Here is a 25,312-nt window from a genome sequence, read left to right as displayed (position 1 = left end):
ACTTTGGAAACCGGTTTATATATATCTGGTTTAGTTAGCCAGCTATTTAGTCGCTAAGGTCGAAAGAAAATCACGTTTTATAACTTGGCGTATTTAAAGTCAGCTTTGAAAACGACTGGGTCATTCAGCCAAGTGATTTAAATATAACCTAAAAATTAAAAGAAATGAAATCACATAAGATAAAATAAATTACTACATTATAATATAGTATTTTATGCATCAGTTGTATAAGAAGGGTCAAAAAAGGCGAGTGGCGTGAGTTACAATGTGAGCCGGAGCCGAAGGCGTAGGCGAACATTGTAAAGGAATACGCCACGAGAATTTTTTGACCTACTTATACAACGTTGCATACAATATTTTTCCTACGAGTCAACAAAAATAAATCTTAATTTAGGTAAACAAATTACAGCAAAAGTATATAGCCAAGACGCGCGAGCATACCTTGTTACGCGCCCGGCCCGCCCCGGGCCGCGGCCGGCCGGTCGGCGACACCTCCTCGTAACTCATGAGGCCCTGGTACTTGCTAAATTAATTTTTTGGACAGTTTTTTCTCAATTTTGTAACCGTAGCCTACGGAGACTAACAAGCAACGCTAAGCGGTCTTCGTAGTCTATGGGTGTTGCTATATTACGGGTGTCACATGCGTGTTTCTGACTTATGAAGTAATTATTTTTACTATGCAACCAAATGAATATTTTGTAAGTTGGCATCAATGCACTTAGTTTAAAACCGTATTCGTTTTGGTTTTGTTAGGTTGGTAGCCATTAATCGCAGTAACGTTATAGCGTATAAAAGCACAAGAGCTTTTATGAGGAATAGACAATATAGACTTTTCTTGAAATCTTTTATGTATGTTCTTATATTCGTGTTAATGAATGCATAAATGACAGATAACAGTAGAGGAGTAGGAAAAAGTACTAACCTAGCTTAACCGAATATCAAATTCATCAATGTCCAAATTAAATAAATGACTACACGACACGACGATCAGCTATATGGTTAAACGTTGCGATCAATGATTTGGCTGATTGTTCTTCAGCCAACTAATTAGCTGGCTAATTTAACCAGTTGGCTATGACATATATACAGAATGGCCCAAAAAGTTGGCAAATATTTTTTTGGTTTTTTTTCTTACTTAATTAAAGATATTTAACAAAATGGCATTAAAAATGAAAACTACCATTATTCAACCACGAAAAACGACTTATCATTTAGGTTTGTGAAGTGTACAGGATTATGGATCTAGGTTATGTACCATAAAATCTTCATAAAGTCGTTTGTACGTTAACAGTTATCTATATACTATAGAAGAGCGAGGTCTCCTGACACAGGTACTTCATACCTAATAGGAGGACTCGACCACTGTGTATTTACCAACTAAGATTGAAATGAAATAAATGATTATCTTATCTTATCTTATCTATACTCGTAGGAAGACTAGCGGGATTTAATTACTCAGACATTCATCCCCTTATCTCCATTCAGTTCATTAAAAGTTTTAGCTTTAATCTTTGATGTTTAAAGCTGGTAGTAATGGAGGACGGCTTTGAATAGGTAATGGCGCTTTATTATGGAAAGGTTTTAATGGATCATATCTTAATTATGTGTCAGAAAATGGGATTCGTTTTGCGTCTAACAGGTTCGACTGTCTATGCTTGAGCCACTGCTGTGAGATCCATTGTTCCTGCAGCCCATATTATGTATTAATTTATTTAAACTTTATTGCACAAAAGAAAAAATGTACAAAAGGTGAACTTAATGCCATGAGGCATTCTCTACCAGTCAACTTTAGGGGCAAAGCAGAAAATATTGTATGCGGTGCATTTAAAACTAAGAATTCACATAAATTAATTATAAACTACTTAAAGATACATACATAAATTAAATAGATAAGTAAATAAAAATATGTATAATTTATTAATTAGTACCTGGGCGACCGAGCTTAGCTCGGTTATAACTATTTATTGTAATATGGTGGTGTATAGGTGATAATCTTAACTACATTTTATTCTAAATTAAACTTGTCTAAAACAATAAAAATTAAAAAATTATATATACACTTGAACATATAAAAAAAACAAAAGTTAGTCACCGGGCGGGATTCGAACCCGTAACACTCGATTAGCAGTCCGCGTCTTAACCCGCTGGACCAGACGGACAGTGGCCGGCAATACGAAATTAGCGACCATATTCTGCGTCGAAAGAAAAACGCATGAAAACTCGAAAACACGCGTTTTCCCGAACATAAGACTAATCTAGATCGATTGTATACCCCCAAAAACCCCCATATACCAAATTTCAGCGAAATCGTTAGAGCCGATTCCGAGATCACAAAAAAAAAATATATATATATACAAGAATTGCTCGTTTAAAGGTATAAGATATACTTACATTAGAGAATAACTTAAATAACATCATTGAGATATTCTGATGTCAGGGCACGTTCGAATTGGCCTGACACTCCCTAACGCGTGATAACTGCTTACATTACACCGATAACTCTCTTACCCCCATATAATTACCTCCTTCCAATACTTTGCTATTAAACTATCGACCCTATCACCCAGGATATAGAATATCAAAGTCGAGTGGCGGGATAGTTTAGGTGTTCAAGTAACCTTGTTGATAACCTAGACCTTCAGATATGAACAATGTTACGTATACGTACTCGTGATATTCTCTGGGCGTGATTTCATGGGTCGATACTTGTAAAAAGAGATCTTATGAGTAGGATTAGCGTATTGTTTTTTCCATGTTAGTTGCAAACGCACCACACAGCTGTCGGCAGGATGTTCATCCGCACACCCTAGAACCTAAATAGTCGCGCACTGTGCGGTTTAAGAGGAATTTCCTCCCGCGGACGCTGAAGCGGAGGTGAAGGGTGTACAGTATGGGGTTCTTCAAAAAAATTGTGTACAGGTTTTTACCCATGGGGTTGTCGGCGTTCCTAGGCTACGGTGACTGCTTACCATCAGGCGTGCCGTATGCTTGTTTGCCAACTACGTGGTATAAAAAATACACCATAGCGGTCACCATAGAATATGGACGCTTGCAACTCCAAAAGTTTCATATGCGCCCTAAACTTTTAAATCTATGCAGTGTTTTTACTACAGAAAAACACACTAGTACCTTGAGAGTAAGTATTTTTCCTTTGTAAAGTATTTCAAATTTCTGCATATTTTGTAACGTACGGGCATACGTCACGAACTGTTCATTGTTTATATTTGATTTGGTGAAGATATATGTAACTCTTATATTTCACTCCTAAATAAAACAGATAAGTCCACTAAATTACGGTATGATAACTAAGGCTACGGTCGTACTGCACACGCCGCACGCAGCCGACAACGTCCCGTCGCATGATGGAAGACGCTGGACGCAGCCGACAGCGGGTGTTTTGGTCGTTTTGAGACCGTAGCCGCAGCGGCCAGTCGCGGCAGTTTCCGAGAGTTTTTGTAGCGAAAGGACGTGTGTGTAGTATTACGATGGAAAAAACTCTAGCGTATTTACTGCTTAATGAGGAAGATCATGAGGACATTTTATTTATGATATCAAGGAAGCAAAAGAAAAAGAAGAACAATAGATTTAAAGCTTATCACGTGTATCGTACAAAATACTATTCGACTTTACTAACTCAATCAATAACTCGTCTTTTTCTTTCGTAAATTTCTCCATTTCGAGCTAGCGTCCAGCCGCAGCAATGCTCCAAAATGACTAAAGACGCAACGGCCAGCGGGCGGCTGCAGCGGGCGGCGGGGGGACGCCGCACGCAGCGAGCGAAAACGACCACTCCCGAGCATTCTCGAACACACCATTCAGACGCTGCGTGCGACGTGACGTTGTCGGCTGCGTGCGGCGTGTGCAGTACGACCGTAGCCTTACAGTGGCGGATCGTTCAAAGAACTCGATTCCCATCGGCTTGTCTAATTTCAGCCCGTTGAGTACTTTCACGATCGGTTCATGGACAAAAGGAAAGCAAAATTAGCTCCGGGCTCCCTACGAATATTTGTGACGCGCCGCCACTGATAACTAATCACGTGACGTGTGTTACCTACGGACTCTACGGAGTACCTAGTAATATTCTTATAACTACTCTCGTTCACACTGTCTTGACAGTAACCGTTACTGCAAAGATAATATGGTTCAAAATGAATATAATGTAGAGAAAAATAATCAAGAAGAATCGATACTATTAACAAATAAGTTTTTGGCAAAAATTTCATTTTTAGTACAAGCTTTTATCGCTGACTGTACTTTTTTTGCCACAGGCAACTAATACTCATCGAGACAATTCTAAAAACCCCAAACACAATTATGTTGCGTTGTTTTATCCCAGAATTCCTATGGCTACCTCTTGTCTCCTTCATCAGATCAGCTTAATGGTACCATAATATTGCATTGTCACCCGACTTACATATGTATGCAAATTTTCAGCTTCATCGGAAACCGGGAAGTGGGTCAAATTTAACTTGCAAGATTGGTCCCATACATACTAACAGGGCAAGTTAAATAAAAGCTTGTAAAAATAACATTCAGAATATCTATACGCTTTAATACATTCGTTGACTAAATTTAATAATAACAATATAAAAAAAAAACTAAATTAGCCAAAAAACTGCAGAAAAGTAATACAATTTACCTACAAACAAGATAGGGTTGCCTTGCGACCCGTATAGTATTTTTTATATATATATTTTTATACCACGACGGTGGCAAGCAAGCATACGGCCCGCCTGATATAGTACCTATCGTAGTATATTTTAGTCAATTGTACTATATATTATACAAAAACAATATAGTACGAAAAATACTATATTTCCATCACTAAAGAAACGGGTATATAAATGTCACTGATCTATCCATCACTATCGTATGCGACTTGGATTTTTGAACGCCGCAATTCGCCTCAAATTGGTGTGCTATTATTTTTTTAATTTTCTCAGTAAATACTATATTTATTCAATATTTTAACAAAAGTGGTAACCCTAAACAAGACACACCTGATCTGATCTCAATGACTTTTCTAAATATAAAAATAATGACCTACAAATCTGTTCCAGATAATCCAGATAATCAATTCGGATCTTCAATAACGTGCGGTGTCATTTCCCTATTTTTAAATTAAGAATTAAGATCGGCCATGGGAAACGTTATTGACCTATATGAGGGAGCTTTGATGATTCATTTGATGTAAACTTTAAGGTATAGTTTCGCGTCTCTCTCTCACCGAGCGTAAGGGTGAACGAGACGGATGTACGTGCTCGGGACCGCGGATAAAATTGTATTGGAATTTAATTTGTTGTAAGTTTTAACAAAAAAAAATCGATGAGTTCCCTCTAAAATAAAAATAATAAAACAACGGGTTGCACTTCGGGAGTGCCGGCAGAAGTGAAAACTTGAATATTAACGTTGTGCATTTTTCATATTTTAGAATGGTTAGGGAATAATTTTGCACGAATTGCTTTAATTATCAGTATAAAAGTACTGTCATTTATGTGGTAAAATACAATATTCATTTATTGGACTGTCAAAGTGACACATAACGAGTGAACACTGTGTTGTTTAGTCTCTTATTAAATAAATAGAAATACATGTCTAAACGTTTCAGTATCTGACAAAATATATAAATTACCTTTGGTGCAACACTCAAGATCCGTTTGGAGACCGAAAAAGCACTCTGGTGAGCTCTTTTAAACACATTTTTGAGCAAATATAAATGATATCAAAGTCCGTTATTATAAAAACTACGCACACATGTAAATATTTTCAAAATAACAGAAGATTATAACTAATTCAAGAAAAAAAACACGGTATCTACATCAGCTGACTTGACAACAAACGTCAACTGGAGCTTTGTCACTCAACCCGCAAGATGACAGATGCGTTCAGAAACACGCATAGATACTGACAATGATACGTTTAAGGAGACAGCTTTTTAAATAATATTTCACATTTATCTTTTACTATTGGCGAAATCAACTAACAAAATGATATGCTAAATTAAATGAAGATTTTAATATTTTCTACTATATAATTACATAATCTGCCATTATTTAATATAACAATGGGTGATTTACTACATGACGAACGGAATAATGTTACAATGCGAAGAAAGATCTTTAGGTCACAATCAAACAATAAATTGTATGATAGTTCCAGCCTTGACTCATCAAACTCTGATTACGCTAGTAAAAGCCTGGACCTCTCAACATATATTAATCTAAGTACCAATTACACTGACATGAAAGAAGAAATTGCTAATTTAAAAATTCAAATTGAAAGCGCAAAATCTGAAATCGACAATTTGAGTCTTGAAAACGTAGAACTAAAGAAGCTTCTTCAGCACCAAGAACAACAGATTTGTAGCCTGAAAGAAATATGCACGACAACCGCTATAACCCCAAAGAAACATCTTACTCCGTTGAGGAGGCAAAAAAGGCGATTATTGACACATAGCTTTAGAACTATTTCGACGTCGGAACAAGATAAGACCAACGTCTCATCACCTGAAACCGAAGCTAATCAGCACACGATTACAGGCATAACTACGGTAGAAATACATTCTGAGCCAGCACCAAAAGAAGACGTTCACTTCAATTCAAGCAAGGTTAATGAAAAAACGGAAAATGATTCAGAACAAGACATTGACACAAATATCCAAAGAATACCAAGTCCATGTACACCAGCTGTACTCGAAGATAAAAACCACAAGCATGATATCAAAACTACTACTGCGGATATATGTGTCCAGACAACACCATTGAAACATGTTTTCAACGAGATGTCAGACCAAAATCAGATTTTAAAAACAGACAAGATTCAAAGTAAACCATCAAACTTTCCGAATGCTGCAGAAAAAACAAGGACACCTAGCAAAAAAATCTGGATTTTTGGTACACAACAGTGCACAGGTTTAGCTCTGGCACTAATTAAATCGAGAAGAAATACGAAGTATGAATATTATTCGGCACAAGCTATAATAAAGCCGGATGCTACCACGGAAGAGATTATAAACAGTAGTGCTAACGAAAAATTCTTGGTAGGGGATAAGATTGTATTAAGTGTAGGTGAAAATGACTTAAATCCATTTAAAGTCACGAGTGAGCTTAGCTACTTTGTTAAACATAACAAAAATATTCCTATCATTATAGTAAATGTTATTAAAAATGATCATGTAAACCGTAATCTGCTAAACAAAAATATGAATCTATTATGTAATAACTATAGCAACTGTCATTTTATAAACACCATTTCACACAATAGTGATGAGTTCTTGGAAAAGTTGTGTTATAAGATAAACATCACAGTTGACTTCCTGGACTATAAACAGACATATCTTTGCCCTCAGATGATAAAAAACCGTTTGAGTTACCGGTATCCTAAATCCAAGTCGTGTCCCGTAGCTGCAAACTATACAGAGCTAAAAATGACAAGCCAAAGGCTGAAACAAAAAAGTATATTAAATTATTTCCATCAAAAAGCCTCTGATAGGGTCATATGTAAGTCAAATGAACCAGTAAATGTTGTCAATACCTACAATGATGAGGTCAAAGTTACCAATCCTGATTTTTTTCGTGACAAACACTAGTATGTTAAATATCATGCATCAGAATATAGCAGGTTTCCTAAGTAAGAAAGATACTCTACAAATAACGCTCAATGAACTATCGAGACGTAACACAAATATTGATATACTTTGTCTTAGTGAGACCTTTATTAAATTAGATGACGAACGAAATATACAACTTAAGAACTTTAAACTAGCCAGTTCATTTTCTAGGTCAAAAATGAGGCGTGGAGGTGTCTGCATCCTCTGTAGAGAATGTTTAGATTTTAAGAACCTTCCTATTTTAGAGACTTTATGTCAAGAATTTATCTTTGAGGCTTGTGCCATTGAAATGTCATCACTCAAATGTATTATTATATGCATCTACAGAACACCAAGCTCAAACTCTTCCGAGTTCTTAAAATTACTCGAAGAGGCTCTAACAATACTTCGTAAGAAAACAAATAAGCAAATTATATTAGTTGGTGATTTCAATATAGACCTACTGAAAGAATCGAATGCTGCTATAGAGCTTAAGCGAATAATACAAAATTTTGGCTACGTTCTGCACAAACGAGAATCCACAAGACAAGGGGCCTGCCTAGACTTACTTATCAGCAACGTTCCCCAAGCCCTTGGTCAAAACTTACCACTTTGTTTATCGGATCATGATACGGCACAGTTATTGTCCATTCCAGTAGCAAATAAAACCCTACCCCCAAAGCACTGTTTTATAAGTAAACGGGAGTACAGTCCAGAGAATGTTGATAAATTCCTTAAATATTTGAATAGCTTGTCATGGGCTGAAGCATTTAATGAGCAGGATGTTAATGCTGCATTTAACAACTTTCACGAAATGTACACCCTTCTTCATGACTTATGCTTCCCTATTGTACGAGTAAGAATAACAAACACAAAGAAACAGAGTGCTTGGATCACAAAAGGCATAAAAAAATCCACAGCCGCTAAAAGAAAACTACGTTTCAGTTATTATTCCTCTCCTAATGACTGCTCTAGGCTGAAATACTTGAAATATAGTAAGTTACTCAAAAAATGCATTTTAACAGCCCAAAAAATTCAGAATACAAAAGTAATCAACCAAAGTAGAAATAAATGTAAATCAACTTGGACTCTAATAAAAAAAGACACCGGTCATAATATTAAATCAATTTTGGATAAGACTTTTGATAATATTAAACATGACGAATCAATTATCACGGACCCTAATACCATTGCGAATGTATTTAATGATAACTTTGTTGATTCAACAAATTGCAATAAGGGAACAAATTGTTCTTATCCATACCTTATAGAATCCGTAATCTCTAGCATCTTTTTGAACCCGGTGAGCCATGATGAAGTCTATAAGTATGTTATGTCCTTACGTAATACTAGTTCTGTGGGCTTTGACCAAATACCCAATACTATTTTAAAGTACTCAGCTCAGGTAATAACACCTGTGCTGACTCATCTTATTAACATATCTTTGGAAAGGGGTATATTTCCGGAGAAATTAAAAATATCTGTCATTAAACCCTTATACAAGAAAGGAGACAAGCATAATATTGAGAACTACAGACCCATAGCCCTACTTTCCGTCATATCGAAAGTCTTCGAAAAAGCCATGCACTCCCGTATTTTAAGCTTTATAAATAAATTCAATGTCCTAAAACCAGAGCAATACGGGTTTCAAAAGGGAAAATCCACTACATTAGCGATTTTCAACTTAGTCCATAAGATATTACAACACGTGGATAGAAAAGTGCCATGCACATGTGTTTTCTTTGACATGAGTAAGGCCTTTGATTACGTGGAGCATAAATTACTTCTTTTTAAATGTCACCGATATGGTCTTCGTGGTAAAACCAATGAATGGCTGAAAAGTTATCTTTGCGATAGAATTCAACATGTTGAAATAACCACTTTGTCCGATAAAAACGAACTATGTTTGGTAAGATCCAAAAATAAACATAATAGAGTAGGTGTCCCCCAGGGTAGCATCTTAGGCCCATTACTATTCCTCATTTATATAAACGACTTACCTGATGTATCAAATCACGATTGCACTTTATTTGCAGATGACATTTCTTTGATAGTACCCCTTAATGATAATTATAACAATGAAAAATATAATAATGACATAAATAATACTGTTTATACAATAATTAAATGGCTTAAATGTAATAATTTGAATGTAAATATTAATAAAACTACTTATGTGCAATTTCACAACATATATGGCAAAAAACAGGACCTAAAAGTTGAATATGACGGTAAAACTTTAGTAGAGAGCAACCAAGTATCATTTCTTGGAATACTTTTAGACGATAAGTGCTCTTGGAAATCGCACATCGACAAAGTATGTGGGAAAACAAACAGCTTTGCCTTTGCTCTTTGGCGTTTGACAAAAGTAACGGATAGACAAACTGCTATTCAAGCTTATCATGGCTACGTTTGCTCGATACTTAGATACGGGATTTTGATATGGGGTAACTCGGTGCATATAAATAGACTTTTTATCGCACAAAAACAATGCATACGCAGTATCTGTGACGTACGACAACATGTATCTTGTAAACCATTATTCAAAGAGCTTAAACTATTAACAGTGCCATCACTGTATATATTCGAAATGTGTGTTTTAGTAAAGACAAATCCAAACCTATTTAAGAAAGTGAGTGATGTGTGGAGTTTCAACACCCGTTACCCAAATAACTTGTACTTGCCTAAAATAAAAACAAAATTATTTAAAAACAGTTGCTATCCGATGGCCGTCAGATTATTTAATGCTCTTCCGAGTAGTTTCAAAAACTTGTCCTTAGGGGAACTGAAAAGGAAACTTTCACAATGGTTGCTAGAGGAATGTTTTTACTCTGTTAACGAATTCTTGAAGAGAAATGAAATTGCCCGTAGCTATTAAGTACCTATGTTAATTAATAAATTGATTATGGTTTGGTAATAATAGTTTAGAATAAGTTTATATATTTGCATGTCTTTACTGACAAAACATGTGAAACTTAATACCTCTGTTATAATACCTTTGTACTGACCATGTTTTAAGCAAATAAAATTTCTGATTTCTGATTTCTGATTTCTGCGCTTTCGTACACAAACATGATAATTTATATTATATTCAAAAATTAACACTTCTGAACTGTTACAATTATTTAACATTAGAACCATCATGGACTTTTTCAATCAGGTCACGTGTCCGTCTTACGAATTTTCAATCTGTCGAATCTGTCGGTCACGTGACCTGTCGCGAGTTTAACATTTTTTCCCCATGACAGAAGTGCACAGCGCCGCTAAAGAAGTTTTCACTTCAAAAATTATTACAAGCAAATTTCATATTTATAGCTTTAGTTTACAATTTTCACAAATTTGTAAAGTGCGTATAAATAATGTTGGTGATTTTTTTTCTATCGAGCGAAAGTTAAAAAAAACAGCCGTGGCGAACGAAACGCAACTGTCACAGTCGCACTAATAAAGAAGAGTGATAGAGAGAGATGACTACGATACGCTATGGAGCGTTAACGATTGTAACGTTGGCTACGCGGCCAGGATTCGAAATATTCGAATCGATGAAGTCAACTGGTTTTAGCGGGTATGATTTCGTATAACTTTGTTTATTGTAAAATAATTACCAAACTTCCTGTGTTGTTCCTGTGTTTCCTGTGTTGTGTTCCTGCCGGTGAGTAAGGTTGCCAGAGCTCAAAGAGGGTGCGAAGTGTTAGAGTCGGCAACGCGCATGTAACACCAATTCTATGCGTACATAGGCTCCGTGAGACTGTTTACCATCAGGCGGGCCGTATGCTTGTTTGCCACCGACGTAGTACTAAAAAAAACTATGATCTAAAAATAGCCAGTAAGCTCAAAATGTGCTTAGAAATGTAAAATATTTTTTTACAGCTTTGACGTATTTTTTTGGCCAGGGTAAACAAAACACCGAAGTATGGCGTATATCGTAAAATTTGTTTAAGAATAAAGAGTTTCTTCTTTAAGTAATCTTGGCAAAAAATAGTACAAAAAAACCTTTACGTTACGCTTAGTTGCGCGAAAGTTTATTTCAATGCCGCTGAACAAAATCTTCGCGTGCAGCTTGTCAACACTTGACAGATTGGAAAGTGACAAAGTGCTTTTAATTGTGTATAATTAGTGAAAAACATAAAACTGTATGTTAGTGTCAATGCAACCAAACGAGAATATATGTTTTTTTCCAAATTCATGCTTTAAAGTAAAAAAATCGAAAAAATTCAAACGTAGGGGCATAGCCATGGTTAATATACAATAAATTATGTAAACATATTTTCAGGCTAAAAAATACAAAAAAGAATATAACTAAAGTAAAGAAACATATCTAAATACATATATTTACAAATAAAAAATGGGGGCTAGCTCGTCGCCCGATGGTAGGGTGCCCAGAAGGCTGGTGGCATTACCGCGCTGTATGGCGATGCCAATTCGCTGGGCAAGGAAAGAACCAGCCCTCTGGCCTTGGTCGAGGTCCCTGGGAGGTGGGACGGCGCAAGGGTATCCACACATGTGGCGTCCCAAACTAAAGGCCGTCCCAGCCGTGCTTTAAAGTTAATCTTTAATCTCAGTTCAGGGAGAACTTAACATAGTATTCGTAGTATTTCAAGAAATAATTACTGTAATAAGTATTCGTTCTATGAAATTTCTGGTATTTTACGATTACCTAATATCGCATATCTATTAATATGATCTTTTTTGCTATTAGCTTAAATACATTCGAATCGAATATAAAGTGAGATAACTATTTAGAATGAAAATGAAACGGTCATCTTAAAAAAATACAATGAGAAACATTTCTGTTAAATTGCCCGTTTATTCTTTCTATTTCTGCTTAATCGGAAAGAAAACGGGTCACAATATTGCATAAAATTACCACATATAGTGACCGATTTTATTTGCTCTTATACGTAAGTTCTCAATTAGGAAACTTGCATGAAGTTGTGCCCGTGCCAGCAACCATACTTTGTATTAAACTAACGGCCATTTTTATCCCATATTTTTCTTAGATTGGCAAATTGCCCTCGAAAAGTTGCCTGCATTATGACAGGCGTACTCGTATTGTTGTATTTGTTATATATGATGACATCATTTCAGATTATGTACCCAGGGTACAAGTCGTGCATTAACCGTAGCCCAAAGCGTCACTTGCTATTCGTTAGGTATTTCTAACATTTTAAAGAGAAAAACGAAACTTTAGACTTGACTTACAAACCAATTTGTCAGTAGAAAAAGGCGCGAATTACAACATATTTTTCATCCTGTCTTCCCTGTAACTCTTTTATCTTCGTTCAGTGATGTTGTCTAAATGCCTATAAACTAACGGTCTATTCCATTGTTCCAGGGGTATTCCTCACCGCGGCCGCGTCGTACCGCCGCCCACCATGCTGCGTCCGGAGTCGCCCCTCGCTGACCACCGCAGCCTCCTGCCGCGCCGCCTCCTCCCCGTCAAGGCTCAAATAGCCCCCGCCGACAAACGCAAGAACCGCCGCTCCCTCGAACTCAACCCTCCCACCGACTACGAGTACCCTAAGCTCCTCATCTCCAAAACTACTGATTCACTGAACACAACAAAGAAGCAAGAATCCGCCGATAGCTTGAAGAGACTCTTAAAAGACGATAAGAAGAAAGTCGTTAAACAGGATTCTACTGAGAGTCTTAAGAAAGCTTTCTTAAGCCGACAAGACTCTAATGATAGTAAGAAGGAACCTAAACGACCAAAGCAGGATGTCAAACCTGAAGTCAAACGGGGAAGCGATAAAAAGGCTTTACTCGAAACAGACAATTTTGAGGAGACTTGTAAAAGACTATACGAACGAAGGACAGGCTCCGCTCGTCCGTCTTTACCCCCCGTAGCTGAGAAAGGGCTCGAATCTCCAGAATCTCCAAACAGGAGTCCTTTAACTCCTGGAGTAGCTGCTATAGCTGAGGGCGTGGTTCGGTGGGGAAGTGGCTTGCTTTCGCCCAAAGAAGAGCCTAGGTTGAGGACAGCTAGGAGCTGGTATGGATATGGAACGCTGCCGACTGATAGCGAAAAGGTAAGAATTATTTTACGTATGAACACCTAATTTTCAAGTCGAAAGTTATCACTCGTACAGAATTAAGGTATTGATCTGGTCGTAGTACTCGTAGTTTCTAGCTGAAGATCCGCTTTGGTTTTCACGCCAAGGCCAGAACCGGATCCCATCCTTTTTGCGATCATAATATCCTAAAGGGCACCAACATCTAGTAGAAAGACCTCGAAATGCGAGAAGAATACAGCAATTTTAATCACAGCAACCCTGCGAGCCCGGATTAAAGTTCCATCAGAAAATTTGCAACCACGTTAGGGTGTTACCACACCAATCGATTGATAGCATCTATCGACGTCGACTGCTCTGTATCGACGTCAATCGATGCCATCGATCGATTGGTGTGGTAACACCCTGAAATATTCAAAGGTTTTACATCAAAGACGTGTAATATCAGGTACTTTCTTGGAGTAGTAGGTCATAACGTCATCACCATAAAAAGATGCAACAATTAGCACGCGACGTGTCACGGCCGGTCGTGCCAGCCTACCTAGATAAATAAGATTGTAAGCAAGATAATGATTTCAAAGTACATTCAATGAATAATTAACTATTATTTTCTTTTGTTTAACTACAACAATAGGCGTTACGTGTAAAAGTGAAATTTTATCAGCTACGCCATACGTTTCACCGTTATCTTGATGGATAACCTTGTGGAACACATGAAAATAGTTTTTAATTGTGCGTAAAATGTATGCGTTATTATGATTAAAATGGATTTTTTTTTTCTTGGTGCGGTTTTGTACAATTTCATTATCTTACGCTACAATTTAGTCTCTGAAAGTTATAGGAATTAAAGGATATTATCTCTATTTGAGTCAAATGGATGACATGTCCTGTGTCCGGCGGTGCCCCCATAAACCTTATTAAATAGCGAATTAGAAGAGAAATACGAACCGAAATATCAGTATAACTACATAAAACACTGCCTAGATACCTATTAGAAATTCTAGGAAAAAGTAGAGTGAAGAAGCAATAGCACTCACTATAAAATTATTACTATTTTATGCACTTAAAAGTGGGTAAAAAATGGTAGCGCGGGTACCGGTAAAATAAGCTATTCTCTTGAGTACAAGCATTACATTACATTAGCCTAAGATTAATTTTATTGTATTACTTACAAATGATATAGGCTTATTATTTATTTATTTATTTATTTAATCTTTATTGCACAAAAGAAAACCTTATAGTACAAAAGGCGGACTTAATGCCATGAGGCATTCTCTACCAGTCCAGTATTATGACTGAAATAAATGCTAAATCCATCGGCATACCTACCAGCCCCAACAATTTTAACTGATTGTGAACCTTATTACTGACGCATAGGACACACCTATGGTCAGTTAAGAATTTCTGTGAGTATAGTCGAGTTCACAAACATCTTTACAAGCCAACTTTACAAAATAGTATTTTATACAATCGTGATATAACAGAGAGCTTTTCAGTCTAGTTCCGTGTTAAGCCAAGTAGGTATGAGATTGAAAATATTGTATACAATACAATACTTTTTCTACGTGTCAACTAAAATAATTAAACAAAATTAGGTAAGTTAAGATACTTACGTAGATAAAATTATAGTAGAAAAGACATCAACGCACTTCTTATTCATTAAATAGTAGCGCGTTGATGTATTTTCCTCTTGACCACGGCTACACGCAATTGGTCGAATTCATTACAATTCACTAAAGCGTTTCGAAATAAGTCATTATAGTAGAGTCGGGAGCCCGTCGTGAATAGTATGCGATTACAGTTTGGTATACAAAGCCTTAATTCAACCAAGTCGACGCGTATAGAAAATATATTTACACGCCTCTAAGACAGTGACAATAAGGTCGTGTAAATACATTTGTAGAACGCAAAGAGGCCGATGGCTTGTAAAGATGTTTGTGAACGCGACCGTACCTGTTGAGAATTCAAGAACGCGACATCTGTGCCAACGGCGCGTGGAAATAATGAATAACAATGTGTTTTCAAAACAGCATTGTTCAAGCCGAGAGTGTACAAGTGCACATGTCCTCACATGTTGCACAAGTTCTAAAAATACTGATGCTGCACATGTTATACTTAAAGACAGTTTGAAAGTACAGTTAAGGAAAATTTCCAACTCACGTAAGGTTCAAGATCGCACAGCAAATTAACACCATAAGAGCTAGCTAGACGTTGCTTTGACATGTCACAATTTTTGACCTTCCTGCTTTGCGAATGTCTAACAATTAAATGCCTTGACTGTACATACTTACTGTCACTTCTTCTGTTAATGACTTCAGTTTAAATGTGTCAGTTACTGGGATAGTGGTCATTGCTTGGACGTCTTCCTTCATTCAATTTCATCTTCTTATAGTTCTTTCAGGTCGATTGCAACAAAATTAATAAGTATAATCTATAACGTATTCGGCACTGTACTGTCAATATTAAATGTAATATTTTTCAAGATAACTCTTCTGTAATGACTTGTGACAGAGAAAAAAAAACTTACTGGTGTGGCGCGGCGACCTGAAATTAGGGCTGCCATCTCGAATTTCGCCAAACCTGGACAAAGATTCAAAAAAACCCGGACATTTGGCGTAAATCGCATTTTTCCTCCGGACGAGTCCGAAAAGAATATTTTTAGAAAACAAGACCTTTAATTTTACGTGTAGTTTTAATGTGCTTCCTTACATGAAAAGTGTCCGGGTTTTCCCCGGACACTTCTTGACAGCCCCCCCGGACGGCCTCCAAACTAGGACAAATCCAGGAAAACCCGGACGGATGGCAGCCCTACCTGAAGTGGATCTTAGCCTCCGACACCAAAGACTGCCATGCTTCTCTGTCCAAAGCAGTTTTTGTCCATCCGACGGCGCCGAGTTCACTAAAGTCTTTTTGAACTAAAATTAAATACATATTTTTAAACAAATTTCTTGTCTTTTCCTCACTATATATTATATAATCATTTCTGTAATTGCTATTAGCTGGGTTATGGGGCTAGATTACAGCTAGTTAGAAGACTAATCGATTTTCCTTATTTGATAACAGCACCAGGGTCGGTACCGGTAGGGTCACGTTTTGTAAAGCGACAAGTTCGCCGTTTGCTTCTCTTTGTAATAAATATGGTTGTTAGAAAGAGACCGGTGAAATTCTCGTAAGTAGTTATAATGTTTTTTTTTTAAGTAAACTTTTCCCAAGACAAGACTGTTAATTGTAAGTTTAAGTTTTAAGAGTGTTAATTGTAACAGGACACAAGTCCTTATACAATGATATGCCTTAACCTGTAGATCTTTTGTAACCGATATTAGGTAAGCACTTATACCCAGTAAGTACTGAAAAACGCTTAAATTCCGGTTATATTTTGTAATTAACACAAAAAAAAACAGTAGTTACAACCTTTATGACCTTAAGCCATTATTATAAATAGAATGAGTCACACGAATTGTCAACGATGCCGCCACTTACGTCAGAATAATTACAAACAAGTCTTATATCAATTGTTTATAAATTTCAAGCAAACAGTTATCACTAAAACAGTGTTTTTCATATTTTTCATGACCAACGTGGCATGAAGTTTTTGTTTCATATCATCATGACACACCCTTAGTATGATAAATTTCGCGATCTGCCCATAGGTTTTCTATACAAATAATTTATTGAAAAAAGTGTTGTACAGTGGTAGCTCTTAAAAGACTAAGGATAAGTTTACAAATACCTGAACTAGGAGTTCCTGTGTTTCAGGCAGAACAGGACAATATTAATTAATTTGTAATTATTCACTTAATTATAGTTATAAATAAAAATAAATAAATAAATATTATAGGACATTATTACATAAATTGACTAAGTCCCACAGTAAGCTATACTTAAATAATAGTAATATAGTAGTAGTAGTAGTGTAGTAGTAGTAGTAGTTATTTTAGTAAGGTATACTTAGACAATGATATATATAATATATAAATATTTATAAATACTTAAATACATAGAAAATACCCATGACTCAGGAACAAATATCCATGCTCATCACACGAATAAATGCCCTTACCAGGATTTGAACCCGGGACCATCAGCTTCGTAGGCAGGGTCACTACCCACTAGGCCAAACCGGTCGTCAAATAGTACACTATAAATCTTATCACCTTTACAAAATAACTTATTTAAGTATTCTATATCAAAGTGCAGTAAGTAATCATTTTACGACTATTAGTAAGTTCTCTGTATCATCGTATGTCATATTTCGAAGGGCGCGTCGTAGAGTATTCTTACAACCAGCATAAGTATGTATATCGTTGCCTAGTGCCCACAGAACAGGCTTTACTTAGGTCGATCTGTGTAAAATTGTTCCCAAAAAACCTACAACTGAAATTTGCACGTCATTACAAAACAAAAAACCTGATTGGAAAACAGCAAAACACGGAATCCGGTCACGGTCAGTTACCGCATCTCCGATCAGGAACTGAAACACGGATACGGAATGAGACACAATTAGACTCCCAGACGTTTTTGTCAAGGAAGCAACGGGAACTCATTCCGCGACGAACCACCGAGGCGCACTGTCGTGCGCGCACGCCGTCATGTGTGCGTTTTAAATGGCCATTCTAGTTGTGAATCTCCCCTATGTCAGTGTGTGGGTAAAAACACAGTGTGTTTTCATATACGTCTACCATTTATCTCAGGCGGTTGATATTTTAACTTAACATAAAAGCCAACCTAATAACTTCTCAGGTTCTTACTTCTTACCAATCGCTTCAGTTAAACGATGGACCTAAAAATTGCGTTTTCGTGTTAAATAGGTTATAAAACTTCGTAGTGTGTGTCATCATCAGCAGTGCGCGCGGTTATCAGTGAGTGACAAGTGACATATGACCGCAGGATTACCGTGTTATTTGATTACGTAAATCGGCGTATGCCTTATCGGCAATGCCGGGTGAAGTTCGCAAGGCGAGGGTGAGATAACATTTGTTGTTTTTTTTTTGATAGATATATAGTTTGTTTACTATTTGTGACCGCAGCCGGCAAAACGTCCCACTTTGTCGCTTGCCATAAGGGCGAGATTTACTTGTATCTTTATACGAATAACCTGTCAAGACGTCCTTATGACAAGCGAAAAAATGGGACGTTCTGCCGGCCGCGGTCATATTTATCTCCTGGCAAAGATGTACGTAAACTAGTTCGACAAAAGAGTTTTATGTTGTTTATATGACCTCTTACCTAGGTAATTTTTTGAGAATCGGTTGAAATAAATTTTGTCTAACCTGAAATGGAGACCTTCGCTTCGCTCGGTCAATAATCTGCAGGGTTGTAGCATAGCATTTAAAATCCTGTATCCTAGATGTTATCTCATTTATAGAAATTAGAACGCTTTGCTGTATTCATAGTTGTTTGATCTGACTAAACCTACCCACATTATAATAATAAATATTATAGGACATTATTACACAAATTGACTAAGTCCCACAGTAAGCTCAATAAGGCTTGTGTTGAGGGTACTTAGACAACGATATATATAATATATAAATATTTATAAATACTGAAATACATAGAAAACACCCATGACTCAGGAACAAATATCCATGCTCATCACACGAATAAATGCCCTTACCAGGATTTGAACCCGGGACCATCAGCTTCGTAGGCAGGGTCACTACCCACTAGGCCACACCGGTCGTCACTAACGTCGTCAATGGTCGTCGGATTATGTATTATAAGTTATTACATTCTTTGTTACGTTTAGTGCTAGTCGTTGAAGTAATTCAAAAAGTTTCATAATATTTTGACCAAGGTTACGAAGGTACATTTAGGCGAGTTCAATTTAAAAGGTCTTGGCCAAAATAACTAAGAAATCTATAGTCATAGTCATTGTGAGTGGCACAACACGATCGTTAGAGTCAGACTAAGATAAGTTCGCAGCGATTTTGACAGCCTACACTCTGTATATTTAGGTATTTAAATAAAAATAAACAAAATCTACCCTCGAATGGCTCTTTAAGCCAGTTGAGGGTAGATGATAATTTAGCAGCGATTTTGACAGCCTACACTCTGTATCTTTAGGTATTTAAAATAAAAGTAAACAAAATCTACCCTCAAATGGCTCTTTAAGCCAGTTGAGGGTAGATGAAAACATTACATGATCAAATAATGTAGGTTAAAGTTAGTTCGTTCGGTGACAGATCCAGGCGGTTTTGTATTTGGTTGGTTAATCAATAAAATAGATGTTATAACTACCAGAAAAATTCCAAATTGTTTACTTTTATTTAAATACCTAAAAATACAGAGTATAGACAGTGCAGGTGTTATTTTAAACGTCAAACTTCTATGAAATTATGACGTTTACTTAACAGTTCCACCGGCTGGGCTATCAAAATCGCTGCCAACTTAGCTTGGTCTGACTCTAGTTTTGAATTGTCATTAAATACGCGTACTCTCAAATTGATAGTTTGTATATGACTTGCTATTGCGTGCTTTGCTTAGGTCGATGCTCTGCATTCTGCATAGGACAGTCACCTTCAATAAAATCGTTTTTATATTGAATTTGTACACGTTTTCACACGGAAATCAGACTATATTTACAAGTACAGACTCCAACCCAAACCCTAAAAGGTAAAAGTTGGATCGATAGAAGAAATCACGTAAATATGTCTAATTTTCATTTATTTTCAATTATACGTTACCCTATACTATATCTATGGGGTATTTGCTATTTGCTCCCAAGTATCCCGAGGGTTGGTCTGGCATACACATTATTCAGGCGAGTAAGACTATAATGAAGGACTATAGAAAGGTTATCCTAGAGCCCCCAGAGAGAGTCAGTCTCTTAGTGAATAGCCGTAAAATCCTACTTGCTCCCAAGTATCCCGAAAGTTGGTCTGGCATAAGTACTCATTATTCAGGCGAGTAAGACTATAAGGAAGGACTATAGGGAGGTTATCCTAGAGCCCCCAGAGAGAGTCAGTCCCTTAGTGAATAGCCATAAAATCCTACTTGCTCCCAAGTATCCCGAGAGTTGGTCTGGCATACACACTATTCAGGCGAGTAAGACTGTAAGGAAGGACTATAGGGAGGTTATCCTAGAGCCCTGATCCTAGAACCCCCAGAGAGAGTCAGTCCCTTAGTAAATAGCCGTAAAATCCTACTTGCTCCCAAGTATGCCGAGAGTTGGTCGGGCATACACATTATTCAGGCGAGTAAGACTGTAAGGAAGGACTATAGGGAGGTTATCCTAGAGCCCTGATCCTAGAACCCCCAGAGAGAGTCAGTCCCTTAGTAAATAGCCGTAAAATCCTACTTGCTCCCAAGTATGCCGAGAGTTGGTCGGGCATACACATTATTCAGGCGAGTAAGACTATAAGGAAGGACTATAGGGAGGTTATCCTAGATCCCTGATCCTAGGGCCCCTAGAGCGAGGCAATCCCTTAGTACGAGTAAATAGCCTTAAAATCCTTCTTGCTCCCAAGTATACCGAGAGTTAGTCTGGCATACTTGGGAGCAAGAATTCATGCGAATAAGACTATAAGAAAGGACTATAGGGAGGTTATCCTAGATCCCTGATTCTAAGGCCCCCAGAGTGAGTCAATCCCTTGGCAAATGGCCGTAAAATCCCCTCACGGTTGATATATTACTTGATCGACCCATTATTAATTAGTGTATAAAACAGCATATGATTCACGACCGTCTAGTGCCCATCCCTCCTATCCGTTCAGACCGTTCACTACGTAACTTCGTACTTCCTCGAAATGGCGTTCACCCCTGACCCGGCATTTCCTTGAAGGAAGAGGCTCGTTCAACGCGCATATCAACTGTCTTTACCACAGACCAGTAAATAAGAAAGAGTGATACAGTCAATCAATATTCATATTCATATTTATTATTAATGATGTACACATACATCACATTACATTACAATAGTAGCGGATCAGACTATGTGTAGTAAAGTATACCACTCTCTGCAGCTGACCGTGCGTTTTACTGCTGGGCACATGTCTTTCTAATTTATGTCCGTAGAATCTGTGCGGAAAGAGAAGAGTCCTGAAATGTATGGGGCCCAATACATTCCACGACTCTTTCCGAACAGACTCTAATGTGAATTTCCTCGCGATGTTTTCTTTCACCGAAAAGCAACATATCATCAAATGGCTTATGGTTTTATACCGTGGCATCGCGTAATACTTAATTGTAAACTGAAGTCCAGGAGCCCGATCTGAACTTTCGGTCGTGTAAGGATTACAGTTCTTTATTATTTACTCGTCTTTTGTCTGTACACATGATTCAGCAACATACGTCCATGTTGACCGTGTCATTGCCACACTCCTAACGGGTTCATATCGATGTTCGCTGGTTTAAAAAAAGAAAGTGTTCATGTATTGTCACTGATACTTAATGCCTGTAACCTCGTAACCTAGATGTAAATACTGTATACAATGGAAAATTAGCCTGTTTCTTATTACAATGAGTACTGTCTACACAATTTTTTGACTATACGTAGTCCTTATTGCAGCGATATAAATTATATTTAGAAGGCTGTTAGTATAAAAAAGTCACATCAGCCACTGACGCGGAGCGGAGATGTGGGGAATCAACCAATAGCATTGGTTGTAATCTCCGCTCCAGGAGCATTCCATGAAATTGTCTACCGTTGTCGCGTACAAACGCTAATTTTCTGATGATTTGCGGACGGCTACTACTATAGAGGAAAACAAAGTACAAAGACCCTTATAAAATGAGTACAGAAAAAGCGGCCATGTGCGAGTCGGACTCGCCCATGAAGGGCTCCGTACCATTTATGACCTATTAAAAAAAACTACTTTCGGGAAAAAGTGGCTATGACATACGGACAGACAGACATGACGAATCCATAAGGGTTCCGTTTTTTGCCATTTGGCAACGGAACCCTAAAAATCACATGCACCTCTTTATAGCCCGTAGCCGTGAGCGTGTGACGATATGAATTCATAAGAGTAGTCAGATGAGAATGGGATTATTTCCTTATCCTATTTAGGTCAATTTTGTTATTACGTGCTCGTGTGTCCCGTGACCAAGTTAACCAGGATGTTTCTGATATTCAACTGTCACGCGAAGGGATGTGAAGGAATTGACTCACAATTGCTATATAATTCATAGACTCAGGTGCTACCTTAAGATCCATATTAATAAACCAAAAATATTACTTTAAGGTCACCCATTAATTACATCACACGTTTAGGTCAAGAAAATGTGACATGTTATGACAAGGAGGAGGGGGAGTCACAAACTTTGTGATGTCACTTTGACTTCATTAGTAACCGTAAATTTGTTTAATTTTTATTCGCTGTACAGTTAAGAGGCTGTCAATTACCTAAAGCGCGCACACTGTCTATTTGTATCGGAGTAAATGAGATAGCACTGTCGCATGTTACTGGGCCTGGGCAAGGGAATAATAAGAAAAATATTTAAATAAAAAAAAGTGGATTATTTGTGTAATTTTTTACTCAACCACGGTTTAGATATAAATGTTTTGAAATTGTGATTTTAATTGCAGACCCATAAGTCTAAACAATAAAGACATAGAACCGTTTAATTGTGTTTTTAAGACCAATCTTTGCAATTATTTTCTATCGAGCCGATTTCGTTCAATCATGTATCGAGTACAACCACGGTCTTTGAAATATAATTAATATGAACATATATTTTTCTTACTTGACTAAAACAAATAGTCTTTCTTAAAAAACTGTTTAAGTAACATCAATTTCAAGGACATTGAGTGTTGACAGCCTCTTAAATAACGAGTTTTTGGAACGATAATCGTTTTATGCGATTAATTTTCTTTCCTAATCGGTTTTATTTATATTTCTTTTGTCAAAAATATATTGATAAAATTTTAATAGTACCCAATTCGATTCGCCAATTTCGTTGAAAAAAATTGCCAAAAATGTGAGGGAGGGGTTTGCCAAATGTGACCAAGTGTGACAAGGAGGGGTTGAGGGGTAAAATAACATAGAAATTCGTGTGACGTAATTAATGAATGACCCCTTTGCTAATCCACGAATGCGCTAGTCACTAATCCGTCATACTTTAATTAAGTAAATTTGGTCGATTTCTTCATTAATAAAAATAATTTGATTTAACGCATAACATAACTATGGTAATAGTCATTATACGTAGCAATTTCACAATTGTAGCATTCTTACAATTCTTAAGATTGTAATTCAGTTTATAGCATTGTGACATGATACTTCCTAGCAACTACCTGCTAATTTGTAGCATATTATTATGACAGAATGTAACTTTTTTTAAACAATAGGTACAGCATTTCAAGATGACCTACTAATTGTAGCATATCATTATGGCTCAATCTAACTATTTTATAACAATGCAGCATTTATAATAATTATTGTACAAGTATTACTAGAATGAGCTAATAAATTGATAGTTTGAAACATTCGTGACAGTATAGACTATCAGTAAGGCTAAGATGGTCGGCGCTGTATCATTTGTCACCATGCCTGTCACGTTCTAACAAGTATGTAAGTGCGAAAGTGACGGGCATAGTGACAAGCGATAAAAATGGAACCATGCTGCCACTGCTGCAAGTAGTTAAACAGTGAACGAGTTCTATTAAATATTACATCGAATGATGGCGTCACACTTAGTGTTGGCAGGAACTTGAGTCTTTCGAGTCTATATTTGAAAGACTCGACTCGTTTTTACAAGACTCTGTGCTTAAAATTTTCCGAGTCTTGTCCCGAGTTGACTCGTTTATTGAGTCTTTTTTAGGCTCAACTCAAAAGGACTCGAGCCTCCGAATGGACTCTTGTCAACAAATTTATAGTTTTTATCTAAATTAACACTAAAGAAAGTAGACGTTATTGTTTGATATGTAATAATGTAAATCACTTATGAATTCTATGTAAAGACAATGTGTATTGCATTTTTTTTTTGAAAAAAGTAATGAGAGTTTTCTGATAATAAGGATTCATATCTCTATAAAAGACTTGAGTCTCTAACAAGTTGAAAAGAACTCAAGTTTCGACTTTAATTAGAGTCTGAAAAACGTTAACAAACACTATACTCTGTATCTTTAGGTAGGTATTCAAAAAAAGGAAAACAAAATCTACCCTCAAATGGCTCCTTACGCCTGTTGAGGGTAGATGAAAACATTACATGATCAAATAATGTAGGTTTAAAGTCAGCTCGTTCAGTGACAGATCCAGGCGGTTTTGTATTTGGTTGGTTAACCAATAAATTTACTTTGTTTGTTTACTTTTATTTAAATACCTAAAGATACAGAAACAATTCTTGTTTTTGTTTTAAGAGTAATTTCTTTCCACCACCCATTACTTTTTCATTGCAATGTCGACGATGTTACAGAACAGTAATAATCCATCGTTTACCTGGAAACTGTCATAAGATCTGTGTTGAGAGTACACTTTTTATAGGATAAGTTAGTAGCTGTAGTAACTGGAACAATTAGACTCAGAGAATTATCATTCTCCTGTTGCCTGTTGTTACCTACATATTTATACCTTTACATACTTTGTACCATTTTTTTTGTAGTGTGCAACAAAGCATTTTATTATTATTATTATTATTCTTACAAATATCATTCATGTACTTTGCTGTATAGTTTTCGCGGTTGTATGCCCCATATTCTTCACGCATATTCCATGGAATATACGTGGAGTTTTTAATCAGTTCCATTCCCGGGTGATACAAGCGGATAAAAAAA

The 25,312-nt window shown here is 36.8% G+C and overlaps 1 protein-coding gene across 3 annotated transcripts in view; it reads left to right on the top strand.

Moving 5' to 3' along the window:
* The window catches only part of LOC133523252 (E3 ubiquitin-protein ligase RNF144A), a 242,828-nt gene that overhangs the window by 58,897 nt on the left and 158,619 nt on the right, over positions 1 to 25,312 (top strand). Inside the window, exons 1-2 of one of the 3 annotated variants that reach the window (XM_061858736.1) lie at positions 17,604 to 18,238; positions 18,405 to 18,558. In XM_061858736.1, the coding sequence (XP_061714720.1) occupies positions 18,532 to 18,558 (27 nt within the window). In that variant the 5' untranslated portion in view covers positions 17,604 to 18,238; positions 18,405 to 18,531. Of the gene's footprint in view, positions 1 to 12,920; positions 13,615 to 17,603; positions 18,559 to 25,312 lie in introns of those variants that run through there. The other 2 variants (XM_061858734.1, XM_061858735.1) reach the window with 2 other exon arrangements.

The sequence above is a fragment of the Cydia pomonella genome, chromosome 12 (genome assembly GCF_033807575.1).
Source record: "Cydia pomonella isolate Wapato2018A chromosome 12, ilCydPomo1, whole genome shotgun sequence".
In the NCBI taxonomy this organism is placed as follows: Eukaryota; Metazoa; Arthropoda; class Insecta; order Lepidoptera; family Tortricidae; genus Cydia; species Cydia pomonella.
Note: the sequence above shows the minus strand (reverse complement) of the source record. Positions and strands in the feature narration are given on the sequence as shown.